This window comes from Balaenoptera borealis, assembly GCF_965194805.1.
Source record: "Balaenoptera borealis genome assembly, chromosome: 16".
In the NCBI taxonomy this organism is placed as follows: Eukaryota; Metazoa; Chordata; class Mammalia; order Artiodactyla; family Balaenopteridae; genus Balaenoptera; species Balaenoptera borealis.
In genome coordinates this window covers 75062179-75077968 of record NC_138872.1, presented here as the reverse complement: position 1 = coordinate 75077968, position 15790 = coordinate 75062179, and the positions used below count along the sequence as shown (strand labels likewise).

The window sequence follows — 15790 nt, the reverse complement described above, 5'->3', positions numbered from 1 at the left end:
ATCCTAGGTATTTCAAACATGGGATTTAATATAAGGAATTGGTTTCCAAGAGAAAAGGGGTGATACTCAGACATCAGAAGCTGCTTTTCCTCTGGCTTGAAACCTGTAGCTTACCAAAAAAAAAAAAAAAATGCTCCCCCATGGATTTTTTTCCCCAAGCTGATGTTCTTTTACTTTCTCTCTGTCCAGCTTTGAGATATAATTGACATATAACATTGTATAAGTTTAAGCTGTACAACTTGTTGATTTGATACACTTATATATTGCAAAATGATTACCACCATATCATTAGCTAACATGCCACATAATTACCATTTCTTTTTTGTGGTGAGAACATTTAAGGTCTGCTCACTTAGCAACTGTCAAGTATGTTGCTATCAATATTGTCAGCTATAATTACCATGCTGTACATAGATGCCCAGAACTTACTCATCTTATAACTAGAAGTTTGTACACTTTGATCAACACAATACTTTTAAAGGGTGAAACTCAGGACTGGTTAAGTATTTACATACCTTCTGGATAGGAATATCAATTAGTCCAAAGCTTCCAGAAAGCAGTTGGGCAGCATGTTTTAAGAACATTAAGGTCTCCATGCCCTTTGATACCGTAGTCTCAGTTCTAGGAGTCTATTCTTAAGGAAATCTGAAACGTGAACAAAGCTTTATGCTTTGTTGCTCATTACAGCCAAAACTGAACAAAATTAAATTGTCCAAAATTGGGGAAAAAATTGTGTAAGAGGATTGTGAACCATTGATACTTTCCTCTGTATTTCCTAAAACATCTCAATGAGATGGTGTTACTTTTTACATTTTTTTTAAAAAGTTATTAAAAGTCTGCTCAGTTGTCTGAACCCAGACACAACTTGGGTGCGCAAAAGCAGATTGTCCCGTGCGTCTCTTCTTGATTTATCCCTGGTTAGTTTGGTTTCCACGGAGAATATAATCTGGAGGGGGCTCAGATGTATGGGGTAGACCAACAATGTTGCCATTTTCCCACTGGTTGAGATTTCAGGGTGGTGGGTGGGATGGACACCAATATAGAATCACAGTGGGCCTGGAGATCCAAATGAGGTAAGTTCTTACATGCTTCCAAAGAGACATGCCTAGATTCAGGGATGTTGTCTTGGGAACTTTTGTTTTTTCCTCCGCAGATTCATTCCAAACACCTAGAACGTTACCTGGTGCACTGTATGCATTCAGTAAATATTTTTTGAATATATGAATGAATGTTGCTTGAGCTTTTCCTGATGGCAAGATTTTTTTTTTCTCTCTTTTGATTACTATTTTTCATGCCTCTATGCCAGTAATGACCTGAAAAGGTGACCCATGGTTCCCAGGGTTGTGAAAACCAGTGCTGGTGCCGAGGTCCACTTGGATAACCAATGTGTAGTCAATGTTCCTATGTCCAAAGGTTCTCTGAGATCTTCCTTTGTGCTGGGGATGGGGGAGCTATGTGCATGTGTGTGGGTCACAGGCAAGAGGACCAGTACCCACACACCCACTGGAGGACTTTGTTGCTAAAGTGATCACCTGACAGACTGAAGCTTCGGTCCATACTTGGGGGCGGGGGTGTGGGTCTCATGGCCTTTGCATCAAGAAGTCAGAACCAAGCCACAGTGGATGGGGGGCAGGTAGCTCCACCAGATGAGCTCTGACGGGTCATGTTTCGCCTATTCCTGCAGCTTCGCAACAGCAAGGCAAAAGACGTCTGCTTGGACCAGGGGCCGCTGGAGAACCACACAGCAATACTGTACCCGTGCCATGGCTGGGGACCCCAGGTAGGAGCCCATCTCTGAGCAGGAAGGGAGTAAGGTCACCGGACCTACAGGGGATGTGTAGGACTTCTGGGAACTTCTGTCCTCTACTTTGGTAATTGTTACCTGTTCTGAGCAGCCGAGAGGCTTTCTGGTGGTTTCTCTATAGAGACTAGGGAAAAGATTCACAAGTGGTAGCATCAACACAAATATTAAAGAGGATCAATGGGCACATTTCCTACTGAAAGGAGACCGCATACAATTTGTGTCATTTGCTAATAGGCAAATGGATGCCACGTGTACATATGTTTAATTATAACCAAATATGCCTGTTTACAACGTCAGAGAAAGAGTTAGCGGCTTCCCTCATGACAACCTGATTGATATCTCTGTTCTGAAAGACCATCATCAGTTTGGTGGTAAGCATGACCTGGTCTGTAAGTGCTGGTACAAGTGCCAAGCACTGACTGAGAAGGAGAAATGTGCTTGCAGTAATATTTCAAAGAACACATGTGTCTTCTGGTCTCCCAGGAGATAGCAAAGATAACCAAAAAGGGCAAAACAATCAACCAACGAAGTAAAAATAGAGCCTGGTAAATGAATTTCCTTTGACAGCTTTGTGCTAGCCCACAGTGTGTGTGTGTGTGTGTGCATATTATGGGTGTGTGCACCAAGAGCTTAGCAGAAATCCTGTAGAACTGGGAGAAAATATATCCAAAAATGTCATTAGACTTGACATGCATCAAAGTTTAAACCAATTTTATGTCAACCAATAGTAATAAAAGGCAAGCTACAAACTGGGAAAACATTCAATCCCAGAGGAGCACAAGATGGTTGGTTCTAAGCCAGACGCGCAATCTCTGTTTGTTCATCTGTAAAAGGAAGACATTGGACAGAATGTCCCGTAAGCTCCCTTCATCTCTCTCATGTTTTATGGACACACACCTTACGTGCCAAGTTCACGTTCATCGGTCATACGCACAGACTCTCGCATGCATTTATGGCTCGTGGTTGTCTCTGCTCAGAGCACTTTTGCTTTCCCATTAAGCCAGCATCTGGAAAGAGAAGAGCTGTATTTCCTTTACTATCACCGCAGGTAGTTCTCATAATCCAGACCCTCCGCTGCCTTCAGTGTGTGATGTGTCCCCTGAAAGTGGACAAGTAACGCCAGGCTGAACTTGCTCCTTTGCTCCTTGCGGTCACTCTAGGAGGCAAGCAAGCAGCATGGGGAAACTGAGGCACAGAGGAGCAAGTGCCTGTGAACAGGCTCTTTGGGGCTGTGCTGGAGCAGGCTCTCCAACACAACCCAAGCATTTTAAATTCAAATCCAGTCCATTGAATTCAAGATAATTTCCGGAGCCCTACCACTGCCTAAAAGTGCCCGCAGGAAGCAGAAGATCGACCAGGAAGCCTAGACCTGCTTCCTTCCGTGGAGAAACAGAGCTTTAGCATCAAAGGCAAGATGCACTAAAGAGCCCAGTGTCTTCATCCATTCATTTCTTCCTTCACTCAACAGATGGGTCTTGAGCACCTACTACAGACACTGGTGACGACTGTATTTGGCAGTTGATAAGATACAGCCCCTGCTCTCAAGTGGTTTACACTGGAGGAGGAAAGACCAGGAAACCTACAGCGTAGAAGATGTGAGAAGAGTGAGATAGCCTGGGGTGCTGCGTGCTAAGAGGCAGGAGGTAGCCCAGTTTGGCCAGGGCTTAGGATGCAAGAGAGAAAGACGTGCTGAGAGATGAGGCGGAAGAGAGATGGAGAGGCGGCTCTCCAAGGCCTCATAAGACATGTTCCAAGGCACTGGGTCTCACACGTCAGTGTGCAGCAGAATCATCTGGAAGGCTTATGACAGCACCAGCTCCTGGGCCCCATCCTCAGAGTTTCTGAGTCAGGGGGCAGTGGGGGGGGGCTGAGATATTGCATTTCTAACAAGTTCCCAGTGATGGAATGATGCTGGCCTGGAGAGTTTGGGACTCGACCCTGAGGGCACTGGGGAGCCCTTGAAGGTTCACCTGCGGCTGCAGTGGGGGGCAGTGTGGTAATGATATGTTTAGATCAGGCACAGCCAGTCCCGGAGGAGGTCAGGGAGGGATGGACGCTCTGGAGTCATCCTGACCTTCAGTCCCTACTGACTCTCCAGTTTTTGCCTCCCAGGGTCTGGAGGAGTAAAGTACCCTAAAAGTCTTGGTGGCCGGGGAAATGGAGGTGGGGAGTTGTGGCCTGAAGGGGATGGTTGCGTCAGTCATTTAAGAGGCTGCGTCTTGGGAGAGGTCAGATGACAAGCCAGTGATCCACCCTGACTAGTCTCGGGCGGGATGGCCGGGAGAGGAGATGGTGACGTGGTGGTACTGGGCCAGGAGGGCAACTGGAGCCTGGACACTGAGCCTTGGGGATGCCCACTTCTGGACCACCATGCTGTACGTGACCATCATTTTGGGAAATGCCAGGAGTAGCTTTTAGAACACTGAACTCCCAGGTTTCCCTGTCCGATCTTCTGAAGAGGTCCCACTTGAACTGAGTGCTTATTAACTGTGAGGTAACAGACACTATCACATGCAGGGATTTGCGTAATCAAAAACCAGCCCGTGAAGCCAACTTCTGTGAATGAGAAAAGGAGTAAAGATGGTCCAATAAATGTCTCCCAGAGACCTGAGGGCTTCTTCCTATGGCTCTAAGCAGTGCCTTTTTACCTGGGTGTTTCAGGGGAAGATTTTCTAAGCCACTCAGGAAGTTTTTGGCTGAACCTGAGGGCCAGGGCATGGAGGCAGCTGCATCTGCCTTTCGTAGCCCTGCGGCCCCCTCCTCCCAGGGCCCCCTGCCCTCCCCATGGACCCTGACTGCTCAGAACCCCTGTCTGACACCCTTGTGATGCCCACAGCTCCAAATGGTCTGGGGCAGTTCCCTGAGAACTTGACCTTCCTCCCCCTTCTGTCCAGAGCCTGTACTCTTGTTGCATCCCCTCCCTCAAGGTCCCACCTGGTCACCTGCTAAACCCATCCAGCTGGAATGCCCAGGTAGCCTACCTCCCAGACAGCACAGGCGAAATGTGAGGAGAGTCTTTGCCCTGGTGACTACCTGCCTACTCCCTGCCAGGACAGGAGCCGGGCACCAAGTTCTCCTCTCATGCTGGGAGCCGGTGGCCGTCACAGCCCAGTACAGGGGGCTTTGTTGGGAAATATCTAGAATTCATCATTCACCCATTCCACCTGCATGCACAACTTTTCCAAATGAATCCTCCTTCCGTTTAGCTGATGATGGAATGGCAAACCAAATCAGGCTGGTCCTTGCTCCCCCGCCCCCCAACTCTGGGATGAATTCTTGTAAGTGGGGGCCATGGTCGTTTTCCATCAGCTGATGTTTTGAAAGTAGATCTAATGTTTTGTTTTGGTTTTTCTTCTCTTCCACCGCATGTTCTGAATTAGAGTGCATCCTTGGTACTGCTTTCCAGCTGCCAGGGTGCCCCTTCTCAGGCTCACCAAGGTTTCCTCCCCCTCCTGCCCAAACCCACTGCCCCCAGGCTAGGGGTGTTGCCCCACCAGTCACGTGACTTGGCATCTTTTTAAACCACTGCATAAAGTGCTGTTGGGCAAACAAACTGAATCAAAGCTCCCGTAACAAGGCAACTCCCAGAAGAAGGAATTGGTGTTCCACAGACATTGTTAGCTTAATTAATGGACTCTATGTTGTAATTTATTATCAAACAGCAATTAAACAGAGATAAAATAGGCACTGAGGAGGGTAATTTCCTGCCTTGCAACATGTGTTTGTCAACAAGATGGAAACGGTTCCCAGCCACTCAGAGAGCCCGCTCAGTCACGAGCTTGTGACCAGCCTTGCTCTTGTCTGGTTACTAATTTGCATTAGACAAACAGCCCTTTCTTTTCTGAGCCAGTGTTTTATTTAAATTTTTTTTTCTTTAAACTGGCTGTCTTTTTATCTTACAATTATTTTAAAATAAATTTTATATCACAAGCGTAAAAGAAACAGACGTCAAGGGCACAGTGGCGGCCTTCGGTGTTGGCTTGAACCCATTCAGAGCGGGAGGTCTTGTCTAGGGAGGCCCAGGGCTCTCCCACACACTCCCAGCTTTTGCCATCCTGGGCCCAGGTCCCCGTGGGTCCCTTCACTGCGGCAGCCAAGGTCTCCCTGCAGGGATATTGGCCGTGGGATTGTCCTCCTCTGCCAGCCTCTTCCTGTTCTCTCTCCCAGCCCACCTGGTCAACCTGTCAACCTTCCCCATTCTGATTTCCCTTGAGGGCGGAGGTCAAGAAGAGAGAACAAGGTAGGCAGGGCTGGGCCCGGGGCATCCTTCTTTAATTTCCTGGTGCTCTCAAGTCCCTGCGACCGAGCTGCTGCCCAAGGTCCCAGTGAGGCAGCTTCATGGGCCAGGGCTGTGGCTGGATTGAGACAGGGAACAAAATGCTGACAATAAACCCGTTTCTGGTTTGGGTAATGTTTATCCTCTCAGGTAAGTAGTGACTCCCCCAGCCCCTTTGAAAGTTGAGATTCAGGTAATGCCAGGCCACTTTCCAAACCATCCTGTAACTCCTGGTCTTGGATGCTGGGCTGTACATTCGTGGGAGGGGACGTGTCTCACATTCTTGAGCCCCCAGACGTTCCCTAGCTCCCAGCAAGGCATGGAAGAAAGACTTGAAGCATGCGTAGGGGCGACACATCCAACTTGAGGACCAGCTTCACTGGGAGTGTTCATGGGGACCACCCACACAGCCTCACCGATTCCAATGCGGGCTCCTCCCTCCCGAGCTGTGGACCGACCACAGCTTCCAGCAGCCCCGCCATGGACAGAGCATGACCGGCAAGCATTCCAAATGCAGTGGCCCTGGGAACTCCACGGAGCACTCTTTGAAAGAGCTACAAGCTGTAAAGGATGTTCTTAAGACGAGGTGTGCACCTTGGAGAGGAATTGAGAGAAGTCAGGCTTTGTTCCAAGGAACTTTCCTGTCCAGTGGGTTCCTGGGAGGGTATCTCAGGTCTCCCCTGTTTGTCCTTCGGTCATTACGTTTAGTCTTCCTCTCGCCTCTTTTCTGAGAAGCTCACATTCTCTCCCTCAGTTAATTCATCAACAGAATGACAGATGAGAATTCTTTTATCCCATAATTAAATGTAATCTGATCTTGGACTTATTCCTTGATGGCTTCATCGTTTAAGCAATCCATCATCCAAACACCTTGTCACGATGATGCATTTTGCCAATAAGGCACTAGTGCCCCACGGAGTGACAGAGCTTAGCCTGTGGGGGGCACTCGGAAAATGCAGAAGTTAATGACATCCAGCAGCCTTGGCTTCCAGGTGAAGTCATGTAAGTGGTGGGGCTCAGGGGACGGAGCCATGGAGAGTACATAGGGGTTAGCACCCAGGGCTAGATGGCTCTGCCCCAGCAAACAGGCCCGTGATTCTGGGAGCAAGCCTCCCACATTCGGTAAGAAGCCAACCCTGTAATCCCTCGATTCCTGGAAACCACCATGAGGTCAAAGCAGGGCAGCCTTAGACGCTGTGGGAAAATAGGGTTGGAGGAGCGAAGGCAGGTATTTTTTACGTTTGGGAAACCTACACACACAAAAAAGAGACAACGGAAAGCAGGAGAGACAATACCGGTGCTGAAGCGGGACATCTCGGAGGTTCTGTGCTGCAATATTTCCACTTCCCATCTTTTACGCAATATTTTGAAAAACCCTCCCCTGCATTCCGGTGCGACACTTATAAATCCGTTATGCTTCACTGCAGATTCTCTTTTCTTGTTCCTCTGCCTCATCTTCTCCCCAGATATTCAGAACGTTTCTGGTTTTATTATTTCAGGGCTGTTAGCTCCTGCATCCCGGGCTGTGCCTTCACCCAGCCCGTGTGGGCATCCCTCACGCCCACCCTCTTCCCAGACCTCGAAGGAGAGCAGGGTTACTCGCTTTCTGCTCCCTGAGACTTTCCCGAGACTTAGCGGGAGACCCGAGCCTCTTTCTCTGCCATCTGCTTTGCTTTGCTTTTCTATTTCCAGTCCCTGGTTCCCACTTTCTAATTATCCCTGAAAAGTAGATCTCACAGACCACATACAGGGAACAGGGATGCTTGATGTCCTAAATGGCATACAGAACTACAGACACATGTATTTGACTTTGCTTAAGGGGAACTCCAGGTTAAGGAGGAATTCCTGTACTTTTTCTCTCTCGCCAGAATGGGTTGATGAGCTAGTCTTTCCAGAAAATCGGAGTTACAATCATAAGTGGTTTTCCAGTGGAGATTCTTAGTTAAAATTTTACATCTCCTTAGAAGTTATTGGGTGGTGTTTGTTTGTTTGTTTTTGGCCACTCCGAGGGGCTTGTGGGGTCCTAGTTCCCCAACCAGGGATTGAACCCAGGCCACAGCACTGAAAGCCCCGAGTCCTAACCACTGGACCACCGGGAAATTCCCATCTCCTTAGAAGCTGAGTTAATTTTCCTCCAGACACAAAAAGTGATCCAGGCAGGTTTTGTGTTGCTGTTAGGCTTGGAATAATGAACTCAGATGGAAAGCTAGGATGGTGGCCACATTAGCAACTGAGACTTCCTACCTTGCCCAGAGCTGTTAAATTCAAAGCGAGTCACTGCCAATCTTTTTCTTGTTCCCTAAAGGCGCAACAGCATTATGGTGAATTTGAAAAAGACAAATTTAAATCGTCTATAATCCTACCACCCTCAGACAACCATTATCATTTCTGAGGCTTGCTTTCAGCCTTTTTTTTTTTTTTGTCAAAGAAATATGCTGCTTTCTTAGCTGGTTTTTGTATCACCGAATTAATAAGGAAATGACATTGCTGCTTCTGAAGGACAAGGGGGAAGGTGAAACCACCTAGTAGAAAGGTCTTTGTGGTCTTAGCACCATGAGATGCAGCAGAGCAAATACAAAATGTTTGAACGGTCTTGTCCCCTGACCGTTCAGTTCAGAGTTTTGATTTCTCTTTGGAGCAGTGGTATCTGTTGAGTGATTATTTTCAAAGACATTGCTTGTTTGAGATGAAGAGGGTCTGAGAACATGGCCGATCAGAATTAAGGGTGGATCCTAATGTCGACTGAAAAAAAGTGCACAACCTAAAAGTTGAGAGTTCTGTTTTATTCGGCGGACATCTTAGGACTTAGCCCGAGAGACAGCCTCTCAGATAAATGCTGAGAAAACTGTTCCAAAGAGGAAGGGGGGAACCCAGGATATGTAGGAGTTTTTACAACAGCCCCAGGTAGTCAGAAGAAAAGGTTACTGTAAATAAAAGAAAACTAGACTTCTCAAGTTACGGAATTTAGCACTTTTCTATGTATGGGAAGATGCAAGAGTCTGGGCACACTGACATCATTCCTTTGATATGCACCTCTGCTGTCTGGGGCCAGTATCCTGTGTTTTCTCATTCTGAGGCTGCACCATCTGGGGTGACTGCAGTTTGATGACTGCTAGATGGCAGGTATTCTCTGTTTCCTTCCTGAGTTCCCTCAGGGCTCACCGTCGAGGTGGCTGCAATCGCTGAGGACTACAACAGCCTTTGTTTACTGATATGGCAGGCAATATTTTATTTCTCACTAAAGAGTTTAGGGCTAGTGGAGTTTAGGCCATTGGTACAGGATGGCGGGGACTCTGGAGTCTGGGTTTCCATCAGACGAGGCCAAAGGAAGACCGAAGTGTGGATGGCAGAAGGTTCTAGACTGTCCTCATTGTACCATCCGCCTGGCTCAGGAGCTAGGGTTGTCCAAAGTGCCAAGTATGAGACACCTTGCTGGAATTCCACCCACACAGTGGACCACTGAGGGTGCCATAGGTGCACAGAGGTTGGTTCTAGAAGGTGTGAATGAAGGCCTTCTTCAGGTTGCTCTGTGACATGGTCTTGGCATCACCAGCCGCCTGCTGGGAGGGCCCTGCACAGACCGCTCGTGGCTTCCTCCACAGCTTCAGGGTCTTAGTGTCAGGTGATGGACCCTGCTTTCAAGGGCCTCTGATCAATCATCTTGACCGATGATTCTGCCCCCTAAAGACTACGTTCATGTCTCTGAAGTTCCTGCATGCCTGAGTCTGTGGCCCCTCCATGGAGATGTAAATGTCAATCAGCCAAATATTGAAGGTGAATCACAAGACACCTTGCAGAGAGGTTTTTTGTACAGGATGCGGGTTCTCATCTGCTCAATCTCAGTATCCCCTACTTAAATAGTTGGTTTGGCCATGAACAGGAAAGGAGATTTCAACTTGGTGGACATATGGACAGCCAAAGGGTCACCCTAGCACTCCAGATATTTTGTCATGCAGGCTCTGTTGGAGATGAGGCTCCTGATACACTGCCAAGCTGAGCCAGGAGCTAGCCAGAGTCACACGTGGCTAGTGAAGATCTTTGATTCCTGCATCTTAGCAAAACTGGAAACCAGGAAATGACCCTTCACATCTTTCACCAAACGAATTCCTCCCTGGACGATGCTAAGAGAGGTATTGCCTTTCTGTGTGCTCTTCTGTCCAATGGGAGTTCCACATCACACCATATGTCTCCCTTCTTCCACAAACCTCAATAGTATTACAAAAAGTCCCTCTTTGTAAGAGAAAAGTCTATGAGGAATCGGAGCGGAAATCTACTTTTCTACTAAACTCATTCATAATTGGGAAATTCACAGTAAAATAACGCTAAGATTCTATTTCTCACCCATGATATTTGCAAAAATTTTTTACTGTGACAACATACTCTGTTGTCAAGGTTCTGGAGAAATAGCCAATGTCATAGATTGCTGGTAGAAATGCAAACTGGTGCCACCTTTCTGGAGGAGAGTTTGGTAGCACCCAACAAAGCTTCAACTTAATTTTCCACTTACTTTTTGTCCCAGCAATCCCACTTCCAGAAATCTACTCTGAAGATACATCTTCAACAACATGAAAATCCAGATGTACATTGCTCTATTGTTTGCAGTTGCAAAACGTTGGAAGCTACCTTCATGCCTAGTCATGGGAGAGAGTAGTTCAATAAGCTGTGGCACATCCACACCATGGAGTAGTATGCAGCTATGAAAATTAACAAGGGCGATTGCTATGAACTAATACAGAGTGATTTTAACATACTGTTAAGTGAAAAAGGCAAAGTAGAAAAGAATACATATAGTATGCTAAGCCTTATTTAAGACAAATGCTAATATAAAAATAAATCCCTGTATCTGCTCATCTGTGCAAAAAAGATGCAGGAAGGACCAACCAGAAACTAATGAGATTGGTTACCTACAGGGGGTGGGTGAGAATGGGATGGAAAGGACGTGGGAATGGAAACAGGACAGAAGGAATGAAGGGACACTTCTCTCTGGGTCCCTTTATACACAAATCTGACTCTTAGAACTACGATGATGTTTCAAGTGACCAAAAATAATAATAAATTCAACTAGAATTTGGGGAACAGGACCCAAAATGGAATGCCAATGGTGAAAAATGAACCTAATGAGATTATATATGAATTATGTAACCATACGGAAGGATGGGGAAGAACATCACTAATCTAAGTAACTTGGGAACTGTTTGGACAATTTTGACTTGATCCTATAAGGTTAAAGAAAAAGGAACCACTGCATATACTGTATTCTAGTAAGTAAGCTTGTTTTCTGCAGGGGTCTGGGCTAACAATTCTGAAGCTACTGTATACATAGAGTAGGATTGAACAAGTAAGTAGGTAAAGTAGGGATAATGAGAACCAGGTTTCTCACTCTTGGGGAGAGGGTACACACAAGGAAAAAGGGATGGTTAGACTGAATCCTGGGGCATTGGGCTGGAATGGGCAGGATCAGGATGAGTTTATTTTATATGTTATATATGCACACATATACATATATAAAACATATTCACATATATAGAAACGTAGAAATAAGTTTGTAAAAAATATAGAAAAAAATAAATAAATGTGTGCACAGGTTAGTATACATACATATATTTCCCAGCTCTGAGAGGGTCTAGAAGCAATGAAACCCCGGTAGCAATGAAAACATCTAGTGCCCAGATTTTCGATGCTTCCAGAAGGAAAATCTTGTGACATCAGAATAAAAGGAAATTCTGAAAAGGAGGTGGTGGCTTGTCAAACGAACACAGGAGCCACCCTGAAAGAGTTCCTAATGGCCAAAGCTGGAGCTAGTTGAGCAACAAAATAAATAACAATACTATTGGAGTGCCATCCATAGAATAATTTTTTAAAAGTCCACAAGTACATACTGATATAAATAAATAAATGGTGGGAGAGAGACAGCTCTTCCTTTCAGTAGAGTCCACTTAAAAAATGCAGAAGGAGGACTTCCCTGGTGGCATAGTGGTTAAGAATCCACCTGCCAATGCAGGGGACATGGGTTCGATCCCTGGTCTGAGAAGATCCCACATGCCGCAGGGTAGCTAAGCTTGTGCGCCACAACTACTGAGCCTGCACTCTAGAGCCCACGAGCCACAATTACTGAGCCCGCATGCCACAACTACTGAAGCCCGGGCGCCTAGAGCCCGTGCTCCACAGCAAGAGAAGCCCCCGCAGTGAGAAGCCTGCGCACCGCAAGGACGAGTAGCCCCTGCTCGCAGCAACTAGAGAAAGCCCATGCTCAGCAGTGAAGACCCAACACAGCCAAAAATAAATTTTAAAAAAAATTGTAGAAAGGATGTGGGAAATGAAAATCACCATGGCAATCATGACAGTAATAGCTCAATTTTTTAAATTTATTTATTTTATTTATATATTTTTTGGCTGCGTTGGGTCTTCGTTGCTGAGCATGGGCTTGCTTTATTTGCTGTGAGCAGGGCCTACTCTTCGTTGTGGTGCACGGGCTTCTCATTGTGGTGGCTTGTTGCCGAGCATAGGCTCTAGGCACGCGGGCTTCAGTAGTTGTGGCACACAGGCTCGGTAGTTGTGGCTCATGGGCTCTAGAGTGCAGACTCAGTAGTTGTGGCGCATGGGCTTAGCTGCTCCGTGACATGTGGGATCTTCCCGGACCAGGGCTCAAACCTGTGTCTCCTGCATTGGCAGGCAGATTCTTAACAACTACGCCACCAGGGAAGCCCATAACTCAGTTTTTTTTTAAATGATTGTTATTCCTTATCTGGACACAAATCAACCAGTACTGGATACTCAATAAAGAGTTACTGTAATTGTTCTATCAATACTATTTAGAACATGTATTGTGTAATGTGTATATCATTAGTATATTATATATTTTATTTGTTTAAATAAATTAAAAGTGTGTTATATAAAAATTTTTAGAAAAGAAGATATTTGCAAAGCTTCAAATTATCTCCCTTTGTAAAGGGAAAATAGTAACATTACAATTGAGAAGCCCAGAAGACACCACCTTAACCAAAAGATCAAGGTTAATGTCACTGGTAATAAGACACCACGAACCCCCAATCTGATGCCCTGAAGGGGCACAATATCACCTCTGGTTTTCTTGCTAAAAAATGTATAACTATAACCTTAATTTTAATCATGAGAAGACATCAGACAAGCCCATATCAAGGGACCTTCTAAAAAATAACTGTCCAGTACTCTTCAAAAGTGTCAAAGTCATTGCAAAAATAAATGAAAAAATAAATAACTGAAGAGAAAAAACAGTTCTGCCTAGACCAAAGATGAGAGTGTTTGTGAACCAAGGATCATGATTAACCAGATTTTGTATGTTTGAGGTCCCCCTAAGCCTTCAAAAGATAGAAAAATAAACAAGATTAAAACTAGTATTTTACAAAAAACAAGCAAACAAAACAAACAAAAAACGAGAGACTGAGGAGCTATCCCAGGTCAAAGGAGACCAAGAGACATAAGCATGAAATGCAATGTGGATTCAGGATTGGATCCTGAAGAAGAAACGGACATAATTGGAAAACCGGGGAAATTCCCACGAGGTCTGTAGATCAGTTAACAGGATTGTACCAGTTAATTCCCTGGCTTTGCTAATTGTATCATGATGATGGAAGATGTTAACTTTAGGATAAGTTGGGTGTTAGGCATACAGGGCCTCTCTGTACTATTTATGCAAGTTTTTTGTAAGACTAAAACTATTTCAACTAAAACTATTTCAAGTTTTATAAAGCTGTTCAGGAGGTCAGGTTGACTGGAGTTGATAGTTGAGAGGTTGAGGAAAGGGATAAGGAGATGAAGGTGACACTCAAGTCCCTGGCTGGACGAGTAGAGTGTGGTGCCATTTGCTGAGGTTGGGGTCCCGATGCTGAGTTCTGCTGTGGGCCATGTGAGTTTGGGGGTGGAGCTTTGGAAATCCCAACGTGGTGTCCTCCCCAGGCAGCTGAACATTCCAACTCAGTGCTGAGGGCAGAGCTGCAGAGGCCGATGGGGCTCCAGGTGCGTCCCAGGGGACAGCAGGCCAGGGGTCCTAGGACAGACCCTAGTGTGGCTCCACGTTTAGTGGGTGATGGGGCCAGAGCACTGGACACCAGAAAGGTGGGTGTCACACCAACCCAGGAAGAGCAGAGCCAAATGCTGCTGCCCAGAGGGCCAGTAGCCAGAGTGCACTGCGTGTTCAATGCAGTAACAAAAAAACCGTGGGTAAGAGGAAGCCAGACTGGATTGGGCGCAGGGGAGAAAGGGAGGTGAGGAGGTGGAGACATGATGGAGAGAACTTTCTGGAAGCTTGACTTTGAGGGAAGATGAGAAGACAGATGAAGTGGCTACGAGGGGCCGGCACTTGAAAGCATGTTTAAAAGCAGAATAAGGGGAATAAAAGACTAAACAAAAAGAAACTAGCTATGTTTCTAAAACATTAGTGGAAAATCTAGAGAACAGTGAGAATTAATGCTCAGAAAGCAGATGTCTGTCATCTGAATTTGAGTAAAACTATAATTTCCCCTGCATCAAATTATGGGATATTGGAGCAGAAATGTAGGCTTTTTTTTTTTTTTCCTAAGAGGAATTTATGAATTCGCCTCAACAGAGACATGGAAATCAACTGATCCACCAGCCCAGGTTTACCCTCCAAGACCTAACAATTTCTAGCTCACCTAGCATAGCTTACAAGGTTGAAGCCTCCAAATTCCAGGGAAGGGCATTCTTCCAGAGAGTTCCAGGGACGTGTTCTCTCTGTGGAACATGAAGAGGCCGTGGCACATGGTGGGCAACCTACAAATGTTTAATGTTGAATGAAGGACACACAGATGGTCTATTAACTCCTGGGGCAGGGGGAAGGGGCCGGATGCTTTGGCCAAGCCTGTGTGGTGGCCCTGGGGTGAGCCCAGGGTGGCTTCAGGCTGGGACAGGCACCAGCATACACTGGTGGGCTCAGCTGGGAGGGTGGAGATGGGCAACATGAAAGGAACCACCGTGCCAGTGGGAGTTTTGGCTTCTAGAATCGAGGGGAAAAAATACAGTGTCTTCATTGGAAAAAAAAAAAAAAAGAGGGCGTGCCCTGACTTTTGTAGGGTCATTGTCATGGGTTAAATAACATCCTGCCAATGAACGAATGAACAGCCCCAGAGCAAGGCCCGGAGTATAATGGGTGTTCAGTGATGATGGAAGCCTCGTCCTAAATCTCTGGGGCTGGTTCCATCTCAGAGCATCTTCACACCTGCTCTCACGTGTGGACATCGTAACCAGGCCCACGTCTAACTCCTCTGTTAAGGCTCTGAATTTTCGGGTGGTCCAGGCTGATCTAGGCTGGCTTCTAGCCGATGATTTGCCTGGCTTCATCAGGGAACATGCCAGGAGCAGAAAACAGGCTGAGCTCTCCTTCCCGCACTGCAGAGGCACTGCAAGAGGGGCAGAGTCCAAGATGAGAGGCCATGGGCGCTAACGCCCCAGGGCAGGCATCCGAGGAACACACAGTGGCTTTGGGGATGCTGAGTGTGAAGAGTCCAATTCAAGGCCCAACCCTTTCAGGAATCTGGCCCATTCCAGGCAAGGGCATGTAGGATCTGGACCAAACCAGGGAAGGGAAGTGGGGGAGGGGAAGGACAGGAGCAGAGCAGTAGGGGATGGGGGGGGTCGAGTGTCCAACCCAAGAAACCCACACACCCAGCCCAAGGGAGCTTGATGGGCTGGGTAGCTGCCTGAGGGTTCTGGTC

General features: G+C 46.5%; 1 protein-coding gene across 2 annotated transcripts in view; it reads left to right on the top strand.

The window, feature by feature from the left end:
• Positions 1-15790, top strand: part of GALNT17 (polypeptide N-acetylgalactosaminyltransferase 17) — a 467376-nt gene that overhangs the window by 416601 nt on the left and 34985 nt on the right. For both annotated transcript variants that reach the window (XM_082358584.1, XM_082358585.1), the window contains exon 9: positions 1685-1780. In XM_082358584.1, coding sequence (XP_082214710.1) covers positions 1685-1780 — 96 coding nt within the window. The remainder of the gene's footprint in view (positions 1-1684; positions 1781-15790) is intronic.